This window comes from Neolamprologus multifasciatus, chromosome 18 (genome assembly GCF_963576455.1).
Source record: "Neolamprologus multifasciatus chromosome 18, fNeoMul1.2, whole genome shotgun sequence".
Taxonomy (NCBI): Eukaryota; Metazoa; Chordata; class Actinopteri; order Cichliformes; family Cichlidae; genus Neolamprologus; species Neolamprologus multifasciatus.
This window is the reverse complement of record NC_140456.1, coordinates 35,212,450-35,236,295: the sequence shown is the minus strand read 5'-3', so window position 1 is coordinate 35,236,295 and position 23,846 is coordinate 35,212,450. Positions and strand designations below refer to the sequence as shown.

Below are 23,846 nucleotides of genomic sequence, written 5' to 3'. Positions count from 1 at the left end.
TAGCCATCAGCGAGCTCCTGGTATAATTCTGGTTGGATGTTTGAGCACTGTTCTTGGCAGGATTGGTGAAATGAACCTGGATGCACCCACCTTCAAGCATAATCCATAAGCTTCAACAGGGTTGGGGCTTTGCTAAATGTTAGCTTGATCTATTCCAAAACCAGTTCTGATGTGTGTTGGAGGTCGTTACCGTGTTAGATCACATAACTGTGCCAAAGGCGTAATTGTTGATTTGAGGAAAAATTCGATTCCATCCACTTTGTGAAGTGTAACGGTACAGCCTCGGGGTCGATGCTAACAGCAGGCTTCACAGTTGTGTTCTCATGTGTGGAGAAGTCATCTTTTGTCATCATGGCCAACTAGCTCAACATTTGATTAGAAACTGTGTCTCCAGAAGGCGTTCGGCGTGTTCATGTGGGCAGCTGCAAATTTCAGTCAAGCTTGAAAGTGTTGGAGCAGCGACAGCCTCCAAGAGACCTTCCCAAAGTATTTACATCTACAGTTTTCCTTCATTGAGTGCTTGAACCTTCTGATTGTTCAGCGAGTTCAGTTGTAGCCAATCATGATCACTGATACAGAACCCTCAGCAACACTCATTCAGAGATTTAGGGCAGTGTATAATGTATAGCATATATACTGGACCTACAATCATTATAATAAAATAGCGTCATATTGATGCCTGTGATGATTTCTATCAACAACAGGTTGAAACAAAGTAAACAAAAACTAGCTGTGCAAACAATAATAACGTTGTTTTAACCAGGCTGAGGGTTTTATGGAGCACGTGGGTATATGTGAAATGTTTAAAGAGTGTGGACTGTGTGTTTAATGAGAAGGCCGATTGTTATTTTTTGTCTTTTTGTCTATATTTTGTCCACATACATTTGAGAAAAATATGCTGAACTGCACACAAAAACTTTCACACAGCTTTGCATAAAACACGGACGGTGAGAGTGTCAGAAAGTAGTGGTGAAAGTTAATATTTAAACTTTTCTGCACAAACTGAAGTGTGCGTGGCCCCCTCTCACGTACAGGCGCAGACACGCACAAGAAGCGTTGCTGTGGGTATTCTTCAAAGGGCCCTGCGCTGGTTCCCTTCGTTTACTGCGTAGCTCTCGTCTACATCCACGCAAATTGCGTTCAGGTTCACTGGCGAGCCTTTTCAGCTGGTTAGCCAAACATCCATAGAAAAGAGATGAGCAGGAAAGCGAGACGAAGAAAACGCGAACAGTTTATAACAAGTTAGAAAAACAGAGACCAAAGGTCAGCGTAGAAACATCGAGAGCGGGTACGTACGTGAGCTCTGTGTGTAAACGAGCTAACCGTGTTTGTGTATGAGCACAAATTCGGCGTTAGCCAACATTGGCTATTTAGCTGGCTGCTTATCATGCTAGCCAGCGTTAGCTTCTGACAGGCAGTGCTTAGCTGCGCTAGCCGAATCCTTTAAGTGTTCACTGTCGTGTGATTACCTTGGGAGTCATTTTATATGGCTTTGCTCCGTTTACTGTAGCACTGTCTGCAGTTAGCCACTTTAAATTTGTTTCAATGAAGCTGACATTGTCAAGCTGCAGTCTATGGGCCAACCTCACACAAACTAATGTGGCCTAAATCTAACTTCCTGCGCTACCTAGCTTGATTGAGAGTTGACGAACAGTAACACCAGAATAATTCCCAGCTCTGGCTAGCAGCTAACGTCGTGTAATAAATGCAGGTGTTTAGTTATCAGACTACACAGTGGCTTCTCCCCGTCCTGAGACGTGCTACAGTCAGCTAACCGTTAGCAGAGCTTCTCAGGTCAGCCTAAAGCTTTCTGTGTGTAACTGTAAAACGTTGACAGCCCGCGGAACCAGTGAACAAAGCTATGGTTTGTACTCCTTTAGCTTAGCTTTGAAGTATGCACTATTACAGAGACTCAGAAATGAGTAAGAACTGTGGAGTGTGGGTGGCGAGACGAGGCCACGGCGATGCATTTAGATATGCTGTGTTTCTCCTACAGACCTCATGAAGAAGTCATTTCTGCTAACAGTTGGTTAAAATGAACGGAGTAATGTTTGCAGCTGCACGACAGGCGCTCAGTAGGTTTTAATACGAGGAGCTCATTGATACACACACATCTGACAATCAGGACAGATGCATTTCAGATACGGTCTGCTATAAGAGCAGGTGAACAAAGAGCAGGGGTAATATACTGTCATACATACGGCTCAGCAGTGTAAGGGAGCCTGGTGCAGGCTGAGACCATTATGGCTAAGATGAGCCAGTAGTATTGTTTTTAAATCACCTCTGGGGAAGGCAGGAAGTACTTAGTAAGCAGTGCCTCCAAACTGTGGTCAGCTGGCAGAGGAGGATGTTCTTTGTGTTTGCTCAGGCTTCACACAGATGTGTGTTTTTATTACTCAATACAAATGTTGGAACCAGCCTTTAAGCTTTCATTGCTCTTTGTTACAAATTGAGAATGTAAATATTCTGAAACCACCATCCAAATACAAACATGTGCAGAATCACATCAAGGTCTCATATTCTGGTGCCGTGAGTCCGATGTAGGGCTGTGTATGCCCCGTCACTCTGGTCTCATTAACCTGTGACCTTCAGGTCGCTGGTAATACCTAACAACGCTGGAGTTCATCTTTTTGTTCAGAATCGAGTGATCAGGCCTGTTATTCTGTTTTTCATAATCCGCCCACACCTGACGTCACCCACTCACAGATTAGGTACAAGCTGTTTCTGAGCGTTAGCAGTGTGCATTTCTGTTCATCTTATAGATTGTGTTAAAGATCTGTCCTGCATACACCACACAGATGTTCACTCTCCAGCAAAGTCACGAAAACAGCTTAAAATCTGTGTCAGGTTTGTTGTAAGTGTGGTTTCAGTGCAGATAAAAGTTCAGCACTTAAGATCAGGACGCATGTGTAGATTTCACGCCTTCATAGATATTTGTTGCATGCTTTGACTGCTTTATTCATTTTCTTAAGCTTATCCAGGTCAGAGTTGTTTGGGGAGTGGAGCCTGTCCCAGGGAGGGGGGCACACCTGGACAGGGTGCCCCTCTCTGGCAGGGCTGACACATTTGCACTCACATCTTTGGGCAATGTAAAAGTTAACGTAACCCTGCTGACTGCATGTCTTTGGACTGCTCGAAGTCACATTCAAACTCCACACAGAAAGGAGCTGGCCTGTGTTGTGTAATATGCATTATGGACGCATGTTTTCCAGTCTAGCATGGATGTTGGTATTAAGCCTTAATGAAGCTGTAATTTTGTGTAGTTGAGGTTATTTATTTATTTGTCGTTTTTCCTGTGAGCTGCTCAACCTGACCAAGAGCTCTGTGTGAGGCTACAGAAGCTCTGCTGTTGCAGGGGATCGTAACAGAGCGACGGTTTATAACAGAGTCTAATGTGACGAGCCTTTTTGTTAAGTAGCCTGATTAAAATAAATCAGTTCATTTTGTCAGAGCCGGTGGCAGCTGCAGGATGTGCTTTGGTAAATGTTATTCTTGTAGATTGGCACTCAGCTGTCACTTTATCAGTGTGGGTGCATGTCGTGTGTTGGGATGGATGCATGTGGAAGTTCAATTCAATTTTATTTATATAGCGCCAAATCACAACAAAAGTCGCCTCAAGGCGCTTCATAGATACAGAGAAAAACCCAACAATCATATGACCCCCTATGAGCAGCACTTTGGCGACAGTGGGAAGGAAAAACTCCCTTTTAACAGGAAGAAACCTTCAGCAGAACCAGGCTCAGGGAGGGGCGGGGCCATCTGCTGTGATTGGTTGGGGTGAGAGAAGGAAGACAGGATAAAGACATGCTGTGGAAGAGAGACAGAGGTTAATAACAGATACGATTCAATACAGAGAGGTCTGTTAATACATAGTGAGTGAGAAAGGTGACTGGAAAGGAAAAACTCAATGCATCATGGGAATCCCCCGGCAGCCTACGTCTATTGCAGCATAACTAAGGGAGGATTCAGGGTCACCTGGTCCAGCCCTAACTATATGCTTTAGCAAAAAGGAAAGTTTGAAGCCTAATCTTAAAAGTAGAGATAGTGTCTGTCTCCTGAATCCAAACTGGAAGCTGGTTCCACAGAAGAGGGGCCTGAAAACTGAAGGCTCTGCCTCCCATTCTACTTTTAAATACTCTAGGAACAACAAGTAGGCCTGCAGAGCGCGAGCGAAGTGCTCTAATAGGGTGATATGGTACTACAAGGTCATTAAGATAAGATGGGGCCTGATTATTTAAGAAGTCTGCACGAACAAGCGTTTGTCCCGTCGACGGGTTTCTGCTTCGTCTTGATTGCAGTGCCCACACTTGTTGCTGAAATGAATCATGGGTCTGTGTGTAGTTAACGTTTCCAAGCGACAGCAATGGTGCGAGTCGCATCACGTTAATCCTTGCTGCGCTCAAACTTATGCGTCAACTGAGGCAGCAGACTCGTGTACAGTCACCAATCGGCAGCGCACCATTCTGGGAAACGCTCTTGTCTTTGCTTCCTCCTGCACTGATACTGTGTGATGTTCGAGCACCGAGCTTCCCTCATCCTGAACAAAGCTTCGTACACATCAGAGTTACTACAAGGTCTCGGTTTGGCTGAAACGACTGCCTGTTACAGTTTTATTTCAGAAATAGGAAGCACACAAAGCTCATTAACAGTTTGTCTGGTTGTGCTGAGATTAGCTGGTTTTTGTGTTTGTGGTATTGAAAACACACGTGTGTCCAAAGGGAAGTTGCAGAGTGCGCCGTGGTGCACAAACATCAACGCTCATAACATGATGATGTTTGCTTTCATGACACTCAGCGTTATCAGCTGTAACAGCGTAGAGCTGATAACACTGAGCTTCAGTGTTTTATGTTTAACTCTCGGCTAACGTTATCGTGTTTCACTAAACTGAATGAAGATACATTTAGATTTCTGACATCATAATAATGCTTATTAAAACTCGGCAGCCTTTACTGGAATGATTCCTCTTCCGCTCACGGATCACCCGTTGTTCTGCTTCAGTGGGATACGGCCCAGTGTTTCCTGTTAGCGCGTCGGAGGAACTCGCTGCTGTCTCCCAGATTTCCTTTCCCTCGTTGGTCCTTCTCTCGGTGCCCTTCACATCAACACAGCACAAGTCTGACTGACAGTTGAGCTTTTACACCAGTGTGAGTGGAAACGTTATTCTGACTAAACTTCACGTTTGTTGTTGTTTAACTTGGCTTCTGACTCGTGAACCTCGGCCCATAAAATATCTACAAGTTTGACTTGAAGTCATTCTTCAGGCTCGGACCTCAGTAAGCAGGAAGAGAATAACAGGGATGTGAAGGAACAAATGGCGTGAGAGGAAAACTGCAGGAAATGAAGGATTGGAGTATCCAGGATGGGTGTTCCTATCAGAGGAGACGAACACAAACCGGGCCTCCTGAAGGCAGATGTGCTCCGGGTTTCTGTTGCCATCCTGTGATGTCTGACACGTTTGAAACTCCAGACTCTTACTCCATGAAGCGTTGTTAGATTTACAAAGAGGCAGTCGGCTGCTCCTCTGCCTTGTAATGGCGGCAGCACAACTATCAGCTGTGGGTTTCTTTCCCGTCTCAAGCCTGAAGCTCTCATCACAGTTTCATGCTGCTTGTTATCCGAGTCGTCCTTTATTGTAATTTGAGTTCAGCGCTCTCAGATAAGCCACTCTTCTAATGAGGAAACTCTGGTCCATGTCTGTAGTTCACACAGTGAAAATGGCGGCACTGAAATATTTGATATTCATTTTTTTCTGTTTTTCCCCCTTAGGTGGTTCAACACGCAGCCCTCACCCCGGGCTCAAAGCTTCACCTGTTGTGTTACAGGAACAAGCAGCCGGGTTGTCTCTGTGGGACACGTGCACTGAAGCAGCGAGCTTACACCTGTGTCAGATGTGGAAAAAGCTCCCGACTCTTCCTGTCTGCTGTCATGTCTGAACCTGAAGCTGGTTTAGCTTCCACGTCCATAATAGCATGTTAGCATATGGTTAAATACGGGCCTTTAACCTCATCCTTCCCATTAGCATCTCTGGCCCCTACAAGGGGGTTCACAGTCATTCGTGGCGGTCCCCCCTCACCCCTTCATCTTTTCATTCCTCATTCATTCACTCATCCACATCATCTCACCGTCTCTGCTGACTGAAAATCAGCTAAACCAAGCTGCCTCAGCTCAGTCTGACAGGCGAACTGCTTGGCTTCTGTTTTGGTGGTTATTTTGGTTGTATGGAATCGGCTTAATCGTGGAGAGGCCGGGCTACCACAAACTGATGGACTTTGACAAGCGAGGAGTCGGGGGAGGAGGGGGCGGGGGAGGAGGCGGAGGTGGTGGCGGAGGAGGTGGAGGTAAGGGGGAGACAGAGGATGCGAAGAGGATGTCTGGGAAGCCGGGGAGCCGACCGGGGCACGGGCGGGGAGCCGGCTCCAACTCTGGGGTTCTGATGGTCGGCCCAAACTTCCGGGTTGGGAAGAAGATTGGCTGTGGGAACTTTGGAGAGCTTCGGCTTGGAAAGAACCTCTACACCAACGAATATGTGGCCATCAAACTGGTAAACATACGTTTCTGCTTGTTAACATCTTAGAACTGTAGCAACACATGTGGTTGGTTTAACAAGGATACATCATAGGATACATCATAGGATACATCATAGGATACATCATAGGATACATCCGCATGGTTACGCTGACGTCTGCTCAGGGACCGCTGCACAGACACCATCAGCTTACTGGTCCCCTCCTGTTGTTGTTGTTGATCGGTTTGACCAGGTGGGGAACTCTGTGGCTCTAAGCCTCTCGTCCTGATCAATCAGTCGATTAAAACATCTGCACTCAGATTCAAGTCCACGGTGTTCTGATGAGCTCATCGCTGTGAGGTTAATTCTAGGAGTTTGTCTAAATTAACATTATTCTCTTTTGTAGGAACCAATTAAGTCACGAGCGCCACAACTCCATCTAGAATATCGCTTCTACAAACAACTGGGAAGTTCAGGTGAGGTCTCTGTGCTTACCCCCCTCCCCATTGGACCCAGTGTCAGCTGAGAGTCCAGCCCAAGTGCTGGATGAATGCTACGAATGAGCTGCATTACTGACTCTTAAATAGCTCTTTAGTGTTTAGTCCTGAGCTGTCAGCGTTCTTAGGGCTGGGCGATATGAGGAACATCTCATATCACCGTACGCGATACACAAATGTCATTTTCAGCCATACAGCGCCGCAGAATTCAGGAGACAAAATAAAACAGTTGAAATTAAAAATGTGCTCCTTTGTGCTTATAACATATAAAAATTATAAGATTAAAAAATGTGACGACCTCAAATTACAGAAACCAAAGTGCAGACAGCGTCTGACGTAGAGCGGTCACAGGTGTGTTCTTTGGGGAGACGTTGACATGCTGAGTTTAAAACACTTCGTGTTGCAGTGGACGACCTTTCAGCTGGAGGAGTAAATTCGTGGTACTGCTGCCTTTTGCAGCAATCGTTTTACGGTTTGTAAAAATGCTGCAGCTTCACTGGTGGAACTGGTTTAGCTTTCGTCAGATACACAACAAAGCACTATTTTTGGTAGCGCATGCTAGCGGGCCGTCGTTATTACCGTGTTGTTTGGAAAATACAGCGCACTTAAAATCAATCCTTTGATTTTTCTGAAAGTCGACAGAGCCCCTTATAATCCCGTGTGCCTTATGTATGAACTCTGGTTGTGTTTACTGACCTCGAGACGATTTTATGTACACGGCGCTCGAAAATCTGTCAGATGTTTCAGTACGACTTTGCTAAGCTGCGAAGCCGCACCGCTTGATGGATTGTCGGAGCATCACGGCTATCGTAGGCGGAGCCTCGCGGAGTGATACGTACTGTGCTTCAACATAATGTTACCGTATTGTGTGTGTATAACCTCTTTTTAAGTGTTGTGGATATTATACATGGTTATGCTGAGGATATGTCGGCCAGTTTCCACTGGAAATGCCTTTTGGTTAAACTGTCAGCGAGGAATTTGCATTTGCACTTTAAATTTTTATATAACTTTAATGCAGATAAAAAACAGCTGCTTGATTAACCCTTTAAAACCGGTCGGAGCAGCACGCTCTGTTTTGCGTAACTATTTTTAAATCCCGGTAGCTCTGCAGCCATGTAAGCTAGTGTAATAATTTTTTTTGCATATGAAACCGGAGGAGTTGTACTTACATCTTATGCCATCAGCTTGTCCTCGGTCACAGTTTCCTTCCACATATAGCTTTGAAAAAACTGCATAAAAAGCACTTGCAGCAACAAAAACATAATATTCCAGAAACACGCTTTGCCGATCCATCAGCTGTTTGTAACACTTCCTACGTCCATCAGCGCGAACTATCGCATGTCCGCCATGACCTGCCCGAAACCGGAAGTGACATCATTTTCGCGGAAATGTAGTTTTTTACCATCAAGGCCTCATGAGCCTATACTGGTGTTTTTAAAAGTTATGTTTAACTTTATGACTTTCTGTGTGGTTTCTGGGATGCTTAGGACTCATATTGCACTGCTGGAAATAGTTTATTTTGATGCATATGCTGCTTTTTTGCTAATTTGCATTATAATATTTATTTTTGTTTTTCCTGCAGTGTATAAAAATTGGTGTATTTCAAAAATAAAACTATGAAGACACTCAAAATAAATTTCCTGTGGTGGGAAACTATTTTGTGCAACTTTTTTGTATTTACAGTTTTGAGGGATAAGCCTCTTAAATTTCTCTAACTAGAAATATATGTTAAAAAACAAAAACGATTTTCAATGTTTTTGTAGTTTATTGCACTTTTTTGCAATTTATGTAATTACTATGCACTTAATGCAGACATATTATTAAAATCTAGGCTGTAATGGTTGTATTGATGTATAGCAACTTGAAATGCTCCCAAAAATGGCTCCACAGCATGTAAAAATATAATATAAGCTCTGGCGGACTTGGTTCTATGGTCGGTCTTAAAGGGTTAAGAGAAAATACATTGATGGGTTTTTGCACTAATAAAGTTGTGGAGTTGTAAAGTATTTTGTCTCGTTATCTCGTTTATATCGTTATCGCAAATTTTCAAATGTATATGGTGATAAATATTTTTGCTCTCGTTTGCACTATAACTTGAATAGTACAGTTTTCTGGTGCGTGTCAGACCTCCCATGACCAAACCGTGTCCGTGCTGCAGAGGCCGCCCCTCATTTAGGAATAAGGTCCTCGGTGTGTCGTCACCGGCCGTGCTGGGATTCCCTGCGCCTGCATCCAAACCATGAGAAAGTATCAGTGGATTTTGCGAAACCACCAAACGATGGCGTCTAATATGAGACGATAGATGTTTCATCATATCGCACAGCCCAACATGTTATTATCTGTTAAAATGAGGAGTGGTCACAGTCCATCAACTATGCTTTGTTCTTCCATTGGACCCCCAGAGGGTGTACCCCAGGTGTTTTACTTTGGACCATGTGGTAAATACAACGCTATGGTTCTGGAGCTGCTGGGACCCAGCTTAGAAGATCTGTTTGACCTGTGTGACAGGACTTTCTCTCTAAAGACTGTACTTATGATAGCCATACAGCTGGTGAGTCAGCGTTCACATTTGAATGTTCAGACGTTAACCACCGGGAGTTTACCGAGTCGCTGAATCGGTTCTGCTCTCGTCTCGTCCCCTAGATAACTCGCATGGAGTTCGTCCACACCAGAAGCCTGATCTACAGAGATGTGAAACCCGAGAACTTCCTGGTTGGCCGACCGGGTTCCAAGAGGCAGCACACGATCCACATCATCGACTTTGGCCTGGCGAAAGAATACATTGACCCAGAGACCAAGAAGCACATCCCTTACAGAGAACACAAGAGTCTAACTGGCACTGCGAGATACATGAGCATAAATACTCATCTAGGCAAAGGTGAGCGTCTTCATCCTGTCATATATGACAGCAGCTCTTGCATTGTGTGCCCACTGTGCCAGCTGATAATTCACATAAGCTTATTTTAACATGTGATATTTACAGTGTTCGCCTCGGTCTCAGTTTTTAGTTTTTAGTTTTTAAATCAGGGTTAAAAACCTATTTGTTTAATCTCGCCTTTCCTGCTTCTTAATGCTCGCACCTGACTTTTAGACTTTATTTTTTCTTATACATATTTTTTTATGGCTTGTGCTTTTATTATGTTTTTATTTTGATATGCATTTTATATCACCCCTGTGTATTAGTGGCATTGACCTGTGAGGATATTTGATACTTTGCTAAGGCCTTATAATACTCGTGTTACTTCTGTCTCTTATGTTAAGCACTTTGGTATACCGCTGGTTTTAAATGTGCTCTATAAATAAAGATTGTTCTTGTTAGTTAGACAGGATGCATTCAGACACAGCACTAAGTGCTGGTGAAGGACTGAAATTGCAGCTGGTGCTTCAACACGTGAAGAGAGGAGCTGAGCCTGACTGTGTAACGAAGTGATGATGTGGTCAAAGGCTGATATGACACCTTTACCACTGTGGGGCTGTCTGTAGCAGACTGTCATGTTGTTACGGTCCAGCCATGCGGTCTAAGCCTGGTCTCTCGTGTTGTTTCAGAGCAAAGCCGGCGGGATGACCTGGAAGCTCTGGGCCACATGTTCATGTACTTCCTGCGAGGCAGCTTGCCCTGGCAGGGACTCAAGGTGAGGAGACGGTCCAGCCCCTTCTTGTTTTCTTCGCCTTCCTCTCATGTTTGGACTTGTCTTCAGTCACTCTGCATACAGACGGCTCACTGTGTGTCTCTTCATTAGGCTGACACTCTGAAAGAGCGTTATCAGAAGATAGGAGACACAAAACGAGACACCCCAATAGAGGTCCTCTGTGAGAACTTCCCAGGTTTGTATTGAGTCTTTAGAAAAGCCTGTTTCATGTGTGCGCCTGTGTGGGTTGGGTGGTCTCATACCTGTCTGTGTGTTTGTAACAGAAGAGATGGCCACCTACTTGCGGTATGTGCGTCGGCTTGACTTCTTTGAGAAGCCGGACTACGACTATCTGAGGAAACTCTTCACAGACCTCTTTGACAGAAATGGATACGTCTTTGATTACCAGTACGACTGGACTGGGAAGCCACTGGTTAGTGTGTGTGTGTGTGTGTGTGTGTGTGTGTGTGTGTGTTGAACGCACTTTGTGGCTTGTTGCAGGCTCAGAGCTAAGGTTGGCTCAGTACATGATGAAGTGATTGATGGGCTGTTTACAGGAACTGAAACTGCATCAGTTTAGATCCTGTCGTCCACACAGACGCAGTTCCTCATGTATTCTTCATTATGCAGCATTTTATATGAACGGCTGGAGCGAGGGTGCCAGAAATCACAAACCAAAGGGTGCCCGTACAGTCTGTCACCAAGGGTCAGGCCACAGGTTCTGATGGCCCTGAACATGGGTGGTTATTAGAAACAGAACACACTGCACCATAACAGACGAGAGGCAGCCACCTTTAACACGGGACGGACTCCCTCTGCAGGCAGACTACACACCAGCGGAGCAGTGGGACCAGCAGCAGTATTTGAGCTGTTTGCAAGTTGGTAGACAGCAGAGCTAACAGTGTGTGGGCTCTGTGGGCAGCAGGAGTGGTTCACATCTTAGTGAAAAGGGTTTAAACTAAGGGATGACTGTGATTACAGGGCTGTATACGTGCAGGCGGGGCCTCAGATATCACTGGTGATCCAGTTTGAATGCTTGACTAGAGGTGTCTCCAGCCAGGGCACGTGGGAGTGTGATATCCCATAATATGTGTTGGAACAACTGAAAGCCAACAGCAGTGAGGAATAGCTGCAAAAAATAGGAGCACTGAGCTGCACCCCCGAGTACGTTAAAACAACAAAGTTTATAAAAACAGTTTAACTGCTTGGAGAGGTAAAAACAGTCCAGTGTCTCCCTGCATGGTTCCCTGTGTCTCTGAGAACAAGCTGAACACAGTGTCCAGCTCAGCTGTCTGCAACAGCACTGCTTATTTCTACTGAATTATACAAAGCTGACTTGTTATAACGTTTTCTTTTCGGATTGACTGCGTCGTGTTTCCCACTGCGGCTGTGACTGCGCGGTGTGTCCGTGTGTCCCGCTGCGACTGCGCGGTGTCTCCTGCTGCGACGTCTCCCGCTGCGACTGCGCGGTGTCTCCCGCTGTGACTGCGGCGTGTGCCCCGCTGCGACTGCGGTGTGTGTCGTGTAACTGCGGCTTGTGTCGTGTAACTGCGGCGTGTGTCGTGTAACTACGGCGTGTGTCCCGCTGCGACTGCACCGTGTGTCGTGTAACTGCGTCATGTGTCCCACTGCGACTGCACCGTGTGTCGTGTAACTGCGTCGTGTGTCGTGTAACTGCATCGTGTGTCCCGCTGCGACTGCGCGCTGTGTCCCGCTGCGACTGCGCCGTGTCGTGTAACTGCGTCGTGCGTCGTGTAACTGCGTCGTGTAACTGCGTCGTGTAACTGCGTCGTGTGTCCTGCTGCGACTGCGCCCCGCTGCGACTGCGTCGTGTGCCGTGTAACTGCATCGTGTCTCCCGCTGCGACTGCGCCGTGTGTCGTGTAACTGCGTCATGTGTCCCGCTGCGACTGTGCCCCGCTGCGACTGCGCCGTGTGTTGTGTAACTGCGTCGTGTGTCCCGCTGCGACTGCGCCCTGCTGCGACTGCGCCCCGCTGCGACTGCGCCCCGCTGCGACTGCGCCCCGCTGCGACTGCGCCCCGCTGTGACTGCGTCCCGCTGCGACTGCGTCGTGTGCCGTGTAACTGCATCGTGTGTCCCGCTGCGACTGTGTCCTGCTGCAACTGTGTGGTGTGTGGTGTAACTGCGTTGTGTGTCGTGTAACTGCGTCGTGTGACCCGCTGCGACTGTGTTAGTGGGTAAATGGAGTGTTCCACACTGATGTTTCCTCAGTAATATTAAAGTGACATGTCGATTGACTCCAGTGTAAGCCCAAATAAGGAAACGTCTGATAGCACAGCTGTGTATTAGCTGTGTACATTTTCTGTGTTAACCCTTTGTTTTGTGCTTAGCCCACTCCGATTGGTCCGGTGGCCAGCGAGACTCCACTTCAGACGAGCAACCGAGATAAAGCACCACAAACCAAAAACCAGGTAGGCACTGATTATAGACAAACGTGGAGCATGTCCTGATTAGTGTTGGCACTCACATACACACTTTTCACCGTACAAATGAAACACACACCTGGCTACGTGTTGCTCCTTTGTCTTTTCATCTCTACTGGACAATGGGGGCTCTTTCTTCAGGGGTTCCCTCTGTAACAACAAACCATAGCAGGAATACCCATACCTGAACACGATAAACAGAATAAATTATTCATTCTTATTCTTCTGTTTTTGTACTACTAAAGTACCATGATTACAAATATTTTAGTGATATAATATGGATCAGTCATATGGGTGGGATGTTGAAGCCTGTTTTACTGTGCATGGCTTAAAGAACTAAGGTGAGGCATGTCTTTCCCCATAAGTGTTTATAATGAAGGCACTACAAGAATTGCACTTTGATTATGGAACTTTGTCTTTTGGGTTGGGTCATGGTTGGGTCATGGTTGGGTCATGGTTATGGTTGGGTCATGGTTATGGTTGGGTTATGGTTATGGTTGGGTCATGGTTATGGTTGGGTCATGGTTGGGTCATGGTTACGGTTGGGTCATGGTTGGGTCATGGTTATGGTTGGGTTATGGTTGGGTCATGGTTACGGTTGGGTTATGGTTGGGTCATGTTTATGGTTGGGTCATGGTTATGGTTGAGTCATGTTTATGGTTGGGTCATGGTCATGGTAATGGTTGGGTCATGGTTATGGTTGGGTCATGGTTACGGTTGGGTCATGGTTGGGTCATGGTTATGGTTGGGTCATGGTTGGGTCATGGTTATGGTTGGGTTATGGTTGGCTCATGGTTATGGTTGAGTCATGGTTACAGTTGGGTTATGGTTGGGTCATGGTTACAGTTGGGTTATGGTTGGGTCATGGTTATGGTTGGGTCATGTTTATGGTTGGGTCATGGTTATGGTTGAGTCATGTTTAGGTTATGGTTGAGTCATGTTTAGGTTATGGTTGGGTCATGGTTATGGTTGGGTCATGGTTATGGTTGAGTCATGGTTACGGTTGGTTTATGGTTGAGTCATGGTTACGGTTGGGTTATGGTTGGGTCATGTTTATGGTTGGGTCATGGTTATGGTTGAGTCATGTTTATGGTTGGGTTATGGTTGGGTCATGGTCATGGTAATGGTTGGGTCATGGTTATGGTTGGGTCATGGTTATGGTTGGGTCATGGTTACGGTTGGGTCATGGTTGGGTCATGGTTGGGTCATGGTTACGGTTGGGTCATGGTTGGGTCATGGTTATGGTTGGGTCATGGTTGGGTCATGGTTATGGTTGGGTTATGGTTGGGTCATGGTTATGGTTGAGTCATGGTTACGGTTGGGTTATGGTTGGGTCATGTTTATTGTTGGGTCATGGTTATGGTTGAGTCATGTTTAGGTTATGGTTGAGTCATGGTTACGGTTGGGTTATGGTTGGGTCATGTTTATGGTTGGGTCATGGTTATGTTTGAGTCATGTTTATGGTTGGGTTATGGTTGGGTCATGGTCATGGTAATGGTTGGGTCATGGTAATGGTTGGGTCATGGTTGGGTCATGGTTGGGTCATGGTTATGGTTGGGTCATGGTTACGGTTGGTTTATGGTTGGGTCATGGTTATGGTTGGGTCATGGTTGGGTCATGGTTATGGTTGGGTCATGGTTATGGTTGGGTCATGGTTGGGTCATGGTTATGGTTGGGTCATGGTTATGGTTGGGTCATGGTTGGGTCATGGTTATGGTTGGGTCATGGTTGGGTCATGGTTATGGTTGGGTCATGGTTGGGTCATGGTTATGGTTGGGTCATGGTTAGGTTATGGTTGGGTCATCTTTATGGTTGGGTCATGGTTATGGTTGGGTCATGTTTATGGTTGGGTGGGCAAAATAATAAAACATCCAGAACCACACCAAATGTATTTATGCTTATGGCTATGGGTAGTTGAGAGTAGTGATGTCATGTATGATGTCAGGTATGGTCTTGTGGAGAGTGCTGCATTATGAATTCTTTTCAGGGTATATTCAGTCTGTGTATAGTGACACTTTAGTCTGTTTTAACCTGCAGGCTGCTGTTCCACCTTGATGGCTTAGTTAGTGGTAGGAACATGTTTCAGGCTCACTGGGACATGTTTACTGTGGGATTGCGTCGCCTCTTCACCTTTTTAGAAAGCATTTGTTTTCTTCTCTCTCACCAGTGTTTTACTCGTCCACTGCCGAGTGTTTTATTTTTGATGAAGTGAAGATCAGTGTTGTGTTTTCCAGCCTTGTCTCTTACCTCCTGCCACAGATTTCTATTCTTAAAGAGCCCGTGTGCAGTTTTACACTAACAGACACCTTCAGCACATACCTGTTATTTGTCATTATAAGCACACTGTTACTGCTTTCTTGTTATTTACAGCAGGTAAAATAAATATTGAACACATTAGTTTTCTAAATAAATATATTTGTAAATGGCATGAACTTCTCACTAGATGTTAATAAACAACACAAGAAATGACACAGAGAAAAACTAGTGAACACATGAAGACTGTGTGGACGTCCTAACACCAGCTGGAGTCTCTCAATAATTAAAAAGTGGTCCTGCCACTAAGGCTACGTTCACACTGCAGGCGAAAGCGCATCAAATCCGACTTTTTTTGACCCTGTGCGACTAGGAATGGTTCTGACATAAACGGTAGTAACCAGACCGAAAAGCAGCGCACATTTCGGTGCTTTTTTTTTCCTGAGCTGTGATACACTTTGGATTCTAGCCAATCATTTTACGTTTCCGAGGATAGTAGGCGGGTCCAGGTACGTACGTTCTTTTAGAGCAGAGCTACAGATTAAAATGTCCAAGGTGAAGCGGTCAAAGTCTGGCTGTACTTCACAGCAAAAGATGCAAACTCAGCAGCTGCAACAAGTGCTTTAAGCTGATACTGTGATGCTGTCAAAGGAGGTAACACCTCAAATCTGATGAAACACCTGGCGACGCATAGCGTTTTTTTAAAAGCCGAGAAATGCTCCGTATATGACCTCACACCGAGCACATCTACTGCGGGTGTGGTGCCTGTTATCTGACCCGGAGTTAGCAACATCCCCAAAAACCCGAAGAGGAGAGTCCTGGCCCCTAGCCCTGCCAGTGTAGCAGAAATGATGAGGATGATGATGCAGCAGCATCATCTCTGCGTGAGTAGCTTCATGTTGTTCGTGTGTAATTTACGTTGAGTAGGCTAACCACGTTATTACATTAATGCATGTAAGGTGAACTAGCAAACACCATCATAGCTACATGCAGCTGTCTTCTTGTTTGATGGCAGATACTCCCTTCACCCTGGACAAAAAGGCTAAAATGACCAAAGAAAAAGTGGAAAACAGTTAAACATGAGAGGTTTTTGGACAAAGTTTGTGTTTTTTCCATTATCAGGCCAAATGTAAATAATAAAATAACTTTATAACTTAAAGCAAAATTGGGAAACGTAAGTCCGAATCAGTCAAACAATACTGTTGCTCTGGGTCTAAACAGAGCGCGTTGTGTGTGACGTCTTCTTTTGCGCATGCGGCCGCTTTGAGCGTTCACACTAGAGCACGTTTGCTGTCGCATTTTATTTGTCGTGTGAACGAGCAGACAAAAAAATCAGATTTGATCCAAAAATCTGAATTGAGCATCGAGACCTGCAGAGTGAACGTAGCCTAAGTGCACATTGATACCAGCTGGTTCAGGCCCAACCAGAGGCCTATAAAAAGTTTCACCCTGAAACCTCTCATGATGTCATGATGTGACCTCTGTTGGCACTGGTTACAGAAGCTTTACTGGACAACTGAAGGTTCCAGTGAGCTCTGTTAATAATAATCCAGAAGTGGGAAAGACATCATTTCACTGTAAACCAGGTGCTTCCTGCGAGGTTTCAGACACAGACGAGTGAAACGATTTATCAGCAGGTACAGTTGTTTCAAAGTAAACAGTAATGCACTCGTATGCACGCTCACCACACAAGACTTCATAGCTGAAGCACAAACATAATGAGGTACATTTAAAGTTTGCTGAACAACATTTAGACAAGCCAGTGAAACACTGGGAGAGTTGAGTCTGGTCACATGAGACGAAAACTGACCTCTGGATGCCAGAATACACCCATGTTTGGAGGTGAACGGCACTGCACATCACCAAAAACACCAAACCAACAGGTGGCAACATCGTGACGTGGGGCTGTTTTCAGCACACAGCACTGTGATTCAGATCATTAAAGGATGAGTGGAAAAACGTCCTGAGAGTCTTGATAAAAACCTGCTGCCACCTACCAGGATGATGAAGATGAAACGAGGGGACACTGATGCCAAACACAGCCAACAAACTCGGTTAGTTTCAGAGAGACAAACCAAAGCTGCTAGAATGACCCAGAACCTTCTGGACTGTGTGGAAGCATGGTGCCTTTGTGCACGTCTTCATGTGTTCAAAGCTTGATTCCTGTGTCATTTCTCATTATTACAGGTACTTGGAAATGTGCAACGAAATCAAAGCATAGCTGCTTTACACTGAAAATAAAAATGAGCACATATATTGAAACGTGTGCTTTGAATGATTAGTTTTGTACAGCTTACGCTGTGTGAGACCTTTGATGCTGTTTCCATAGTAACCATATAAGAAGCTCGCACATGCAGACTCAGCAGAGGAAACATGCATGTTCTTCATGTAGTTCAGGCTCAGTTTAATGCGATGACCCAGCCTTGAACTGTGGTTCAGCAGTTAGTCCTCATGGCAGGTGAAGCTGAAGGATCCTTTCTGTGTGGGGGTCTCCCCTCGTGTGCACTTTCCTGTGCACTCTAATGCTGCTGCACACTTGAGTGCTCAGCTTCATGTTGCACCTCCACCAAATACTGACCGTTTCTTTTCTGTTTCCTTTTCCACTCTTTCTCCATTCTCATCTCTCCTCACCCGATCCTCTGCTCCATCTGCCTTTCTGCTCCCACCACCTCCTCTTTCCACCTCACCTCTGCGGCCCTCCTTTCCCATCACCAATTCACCTTTCCTCTTCTCTACCTCCACCCTTCCTGTTTCTCCTGTGATCGGCTCCTCTAGTCTCCAGAGGGGAAAGGCAGCGAGTCCCAGCCCACTCCAGTGACCAATCGAGAGCTTCTGGGCTCCCATCTCACTGCTGATAGGCTGGGCGGGTCTGTCCAGGTACTGAGAGGAAGGGTTAGCTCTGTCTGTCTGTCTGTCTGCATGACTTCCTCTGTCTCTGCAGAAGGGCTGATCTCAACTCTGTTACAAAGCTGAAATACCAGTTCTTACCCGCATCGTGTTTGATGGTGTCCTACATTAATTTGGCTCTGTTACTGTCAGCTTTAGATTAATGGGGGGGGGGGGCTCCTCTGTAGATGGAGAAGAGGTTATAAAGGTCACGTGATGATGTTTGAACACATCAGTGACAAAGAACCATCAGTTCATAATTAACAGATTAGTTATTGCTGAAAAACCAAAAGTGGAACTTGTGGCTCTGCTGATGAAACGTTTCGTCAAGTATCCAGATTACTTAAACGTGTTGTTGATCGTTTGTGTGCACAAGTTACACCTTTTCCAATTGCCCGATCAAATATCAGCTACATGAGGTGAGGTAGATGTGTCGGGTGTTGCTGTTTGCCTCGAATACATGTGACACAGCGGTAACAGCGTCATGATGTCAAACACTTTATCAGGCAGCTGTGTCGCGCTGCGTTGATCTTTGTGCCCAGCAAACGTGCGGCGACATCAAATCAAATGTTTGTTCTGTGATTCCTGCAGGTGTGGAAGCTCATGTTGTTTTCATGCAACACACAGAGCTTCACAGCAGCATGTGTAGTGCTGTGAAATCAATATAAATATAATAAACAAAGCAAAGATTATTTGTATAAACTAGGGATGCACAGATACCGATACTGGTATCAGGTATCGGGGCCGATACTGTAAAATGTGTGTGTACTCATACTCGTAAAAGTTAACCGATACCATGAACCGATACTAACTTATTTCATTAATCAGAGGGTGGCTTGTCATTTCTGTTGTAGTTTTTTAGATTGGCCACTAGGGGGACATCCCGCGCTAAACAGGCACAGGGTTAGACGAGTGAGACTGGCAGCTCCAGATAAAAAAGAGAAACTGGAGGCTGCTGTAGCTAGGCTAAACAAAATGTCAGCAGTGTGGAACAGCCAACTTTAACTCAGGTTTTGGAAAAGTGATGAAAAATGTCAAGAGAAAATCCACGGGCAGTTAAAATAACAGAGGCTCTGACTCATTTTATTGCTATGGATGACCAGCCAATGCCGGTCGTGGAAAACATAGGATTGAACCGTCTCGAGCTGCGATATGAAATTGGACACTCTGCAATAATTTAAAAGTTTATTTTATTCTCAAACCTAATTTGTATTTATTTTATTCCAAACAGAAGTGTTTATTTATTATTCTGAAAGCTCGAGACAGTGCCAATAGTTCAGTGATATTTTGTAAAATTACAACGTGGAGACTCTGCAATAATTTAACAGAAGTGCTTATTTTTCACTTGAAATGTGGTCATTTTTATTAATATTTTATTTTTTATCGGTAGAGAATAAAATAAAACCTGTCTTACAATTCGCTGCATTTGTGTGTGTGTGTGTGGTAGAAGTATCGGTTTTTGTACTCAGATCCAAGTATCGGTATCGTATCAGTTTGAAAAAATTGGTATCGTTGCATCTCTAGTATAAACGAGTCTGCTGCTGTTACTAAACACGTGTCCCCACTGGTGACGCTCGGCCTCGTTCTCGTCACTTCTCTCTGACGTGTGAGGTTTGAGGAAGATTTCAAAGAAAGGAAAAAGCAAACATTTTCATCAGCTGCAGAAACCACGTGAAACAGATCGAGCCGTCAAGCAGACGTGCTGTGTGTGATGCATGGCAAACATGTGGACATGTGTGTGCAGAGCTGTTGTGTCCACATCAAGCTCAAATCCATCCTCTCGTCTGTGCTGATGAAGAGTTTTAGTGTTTAATGAAAAACCCCAAATTGAGAACTCCACCTGGGTGGGAACAAGCTTTCAAACACCAACAGCTGGTCTGACTTAATGTGGACATAATGTCGACGACTTTGATTTCTTTTCTTTGTTCCACCAAACGTCAGAAGTGTGACGTCTGTGCTCATCACGCTTCTTCTGTCCTTCAGGTGATGAGTTCAACCAACGGTGAGCTGAATACGGATGACCCCACTGCAGGACACTCCAATGCACCAATCACAGCCAACCCAGAGGTTGAAGTCGCTGACGATACCAAGTAAGAATCTTTTTTTATTTTTCACGTCAGTGGAGGTTCAGTTTTTTCTTTCAGCTCAGATTTAAACTGAGGAGACGAGGGGCGTTCCTGTGAGTGGTGCTGGAACACACTCACACCAGCATCACACACACAGTTGACTTTTACTCTGAAAATTCCTGCTTCAGGAAGTGCTGACGCTGCATTCACTGTATGTTGACAAATGTGTCACAGTGCTGTGTTCTTTAAACACACTGTGGTTGTATCATCAGTGAGCTGTGCGCCTCTCAGCCGCTGCACAGGCCAACACAGTAATAACTGTTTTTGGAACATTAAATATTAATGATGTAATCAGCCGTGATGGAGCAGACGATCGACAGACCACGTGACTGTCACGCATTGCATTGTGGGTACGAGTGGCAACAAAGTCAAAGCACTGCATCAAGCGCGAGTATTTAAGTTTTAATCCATACTTGCATTTTATTTGCCCCCAAAAACAGTTCTGTACAAAACAACAGAAACACAGCAGCTCTGCACAAAGACAGACGTGACGAAGAGGCAAAAAAAAGTAGGAGGAAAAACTCAAAGGAGTGAAAGAGTCAGACCCACACGAGCACAGAGTGGAGTAAGCACGTCAGCGTGCTACACAACTTTCATCACACACATATTTATTATTATATGGTCCTGAGTGTGAGTGCACACACAACATGTTTAGTAACTTCAGATCCTGCAACAAGCCCAGCTCCAGTTTACTTCGGTGATTTGGACGATTCCATCTCACAGCTGTTGTTACAGGCCAACACATCTATTTGTCGTTTCAGGTTGTAGTGTTACACAACATTTTCAGATCTAATAGAAATAAAATGAGTGTTTCGTAATTCATTCAATTTATTGTCTTTATTTATAACTGGCATCATTGTTTCGTTCTGTTATAGAATCTGACAAGAAAGAGGCAACATTGTAAAAATCCATCAGCTTTATCAGCTGCTTCAGTGAAAAACAAATCAACAATGCAACAAAACAACTTACTGGAAAACAGTTATTCATCACTTGATTGCTTCAGTACAACACTTGGGCACATATATGCAGACGTTTCGTGGCTGTTTCAATTCAATTCAATTCAATTTTATTTATATAGCGCCAAATCACAACAAAAGTCGCCTCAAGGCGCTTCATAGATACAGAGAAAAGCCCAACAATCATATGACCCCCTATGAGCAGCACTTTGGCGACAGTGGGAAGGAAAAACTCCCTTTTAACAGGAAGAAACCTCCGGCAGAACCAGGCTCAGGGAGGGGCGGGGCCATCTGCTGTGATTGGTTGGGGTGAGAGAAGGAAGACAGGATAAAGACATGCTGTGGAAGAGAGACAGAGATTAATAACAGATATGATTCAATGCAGAGAGGTCTGTTAATACATAGTGAGTGAGAAAGGTGACTGGAAAGGAAAAACTCAATGCATCATGGGAATCCCCCGGCAGCCTACATCTATTGCAGCATAACTAAGGGAGGATTCAGGGTCACCTGGTCCAGCCCTAACTATATGCTTTAGCAAAAAGGAAAGTTTGAAGCCTAATCTTAAAAGTAGAGATAGTGTCTGTCTCCCGAATCCAAACTCCAAGTTTCGATCTCGCTCTCTTCACCGATCAAATCCGGCTGTGGTAGCAGCTTTAAACTCGGTCTGACCCAGGCTGACAGAGGGGCCCAATCACATTCCAGCATTTTGTAGGCTGGTTTTCCTACAAAACACAACAAACATTAGCCCGCAAAGCCACAGCGAACAAAGCAGCATAGCAACGAATTCAATTCAAATCAATATAAGACTTATTTGTAACCTACATCAACTATTATGATAAATTACGTAACAACTACAACAGAACACTGACCTTTGTGGAAATGCTTGGAGCAACATGTGAGCTGGATGTTCTGGGACGTTATATTTGGTCTTCGAATGGCTGCAATCCAGACCATCTGTTACTCTTTGTTACTTCGGAAACACGGCTTGAACAATTTCTCTTCCACGATGGAATCCGATAAAAAACGATCTCTTTACTCGTCAGCTTCCCGTGGCTGTCATGCGACTATTGCAGTTAATAATACAACAGCTTCTTGCCATTCTGTGTTTCTTTTTATCGCTGTGTGACTGTTTTCATATGAAAGCCTGCGTGCGCTAGTACCACTTGCCACTCGTACCTACAATCCTTTGCGGTTTTACCCCAGAAATGACGTCACATTTTCCATCTCTGTCAGAGGCCTCTTTCACTGCAGGAGCTACTGAGTGTTTCTTGGGTGCTACACACCTTTTTATTTGTACCCATTGCAGTATCGCCCCCTGTAGGAAGTCTTAAAACGCTGCCACAGCAGGGCAGCGTTTTGCTGTGCTGCTGTGCACAGACACACAGAACATGTACATGAACGACTGCTAACAGCAGCTTGTGTTGCAGGTGCTGCTGTTTCTTCAAGAGGAGGAAGAGGAAAGCTCTCCAGAGACACAAATGAAGACAAACAAGGGAACCTGTGGCTCTCCTCTTCACATCTGTTCTTTTTGTTTCTTTCTCTCACCCCTCTCCTCTTCCTCACCTCTGCTAACGGGTGTTAGCTGGTATACTGGTTTCTACTGGTCCTGACTGAGCAGTGAGGAGAGCGTTTGCTGCCTCTACCAGCAACGAGCCCCTTGTGTATTTATGGCCAAAGACTGAAGTGAAACCAGAGCAGCACAGACTGCTGCGGGGAAACGTGGCCGTAAGAAAACAGCTGATGGATGAGAAACAAGTTGACGACTGGATTCAGCTGCTTTCCTGGCCGACCGGCTGATTCTCACTTTCCCCCTTTCCCGTTACTGAGCGGTTCAGAGGAGAGACGAGTGTGTTTGTGAGGATATGAGAGAGGACTCCAAATACAAGGGTGCAACGAGTCACACGTGCACACCCGACACAAACACACCACTGCACACTTTTCTGGAGCTCATCGCAAATCGATTTCATGGACAAAGAGATGCAGCTCGCGCACAGTCAAAGTTTTTATTCCTTAGGGTCAAAGGAAGAGCACTGTGAGTGGACCGGACTATTTCCTGAAATGGACCAGGCTCGGTGAATTCCTGAATCCCTTTCAGAGGAAAAGCCCCACGACCACCAGAATCAAAAGTTTAAAAAGAAGTTTATGTAAAATCGATGCTTTGTTTCCTGTTTTAATTTGTAACTACAAACAGAAAAGACTGTTGCTTTCCCATGATTTCAGTTGTTCAGAAACTTTGTGTTTGTAGTTTCTAGTGTGTTCCTCAAAATGTTTTTTTCCTTAATAACTTTTTAATTTTCTTTATTTTCTTTCCCTCCTCTTCCTCTCTGGGTCGGAGGATGGAACGTCAGATAACTCCATTAAAAAACAACCAAACAACTTTAAGACCGAGCTTCATTCAGCCTGTGATCTGTCCATGCATGTGTTTCTACCTCACCAACAGTGCTGGCAGTCGAGTCCAGTCCTCTTACATTCAGCCTCTACTGGGAGATGTTGAGGACTGGACCAGAACACGCCTGTCCTGTTCTGGTCTGTTCCACAGACTCTGCTGGG

General features: G+C 45.1%; 1 protein-coding gene across 5 annotated transcripts; it reads left to right on the top strand.

The window, feature by feature from the left end:
• Window positions 1–1,101: 1,101 nt before the first annotated feature.
• On the top strand, window positions 1,102–23,167 carry LOC146498520 (casein kinase I-like). 5 transcript variants are annotated; one of them, XM_085139403.1, is made up of 12 exons: window positions 1,102–1,288; window positions 5,767–6,541; window positions 6,912–6,981; window positions 9,405–9,553; window positions 9,646–9,880; window positions 10,549–10,634; window positions 10,743–10,827; window positions 10,919–11,064; window positions 12,983–13,063; window positions 18,104–18,205; window positions 20,198–20,304; window positions 22,724–23,167. In XM_085139403.1, the coding sequence occupies exons 2-12, from the start codon at window positions 6,263–6,265 to the stop codon at window positions 22,776–22,778; spliced, it is 1,395 nt and encodes a 464-aa protein (XP_084995529.1). In that variant the 5' UTR covers window positions 1,102–1,288; window positions 5,767–6,262; the 3' UTR covers window positions 22,779–23,167. The 5 variants fall into 5 exon arrangements, with proteins under 5 accessions (XP_084995529.1, XP_084995526.1, XP_084995531.1 ...); XM_085139400.1 differs by having other exon boundaries at window positions 1,103–1,288; window positions 10,916–11,064; XM_085139401.1 differs by lacking the exon at window positions 1,102–1,288 and adding an exon at window positions 1,295–5,144 and having other exon boundaries at window positions 10,916–11,064.
• The last annotated feature ends 679 nt before the right edge of the window (window positions 23,168–23,846 follow it).

What these genes read in the sequence shown, in the direction of transcription:
- LOC146498520 (XM_085139400.1), top strand. Translation starts at nt 6,263, where the DNA reads ATGGACTTTGACAAGCGAGGAGTCGGGGGAGGAGGGGGCGGGGGAGGA. An exon ending in AAATACTCATCTAGGCAAAG is followed by an intron (nt 9,881 to 10,548) that starts GTGAGCGTCTTC and finishes GTGTTGTTTCAG; the next exon opens with AGCAAAGCCGGCGGGATGAC. An exon ending in ACTGGACTGGGAAGCCACTG is followed by an intron (nt 11,065 to 12,982) that starts GTTAGTGTGTGT and finishes TTTTGTGCTTAG; the next exon opens with CCCACTCCGATTGGTCCGGT.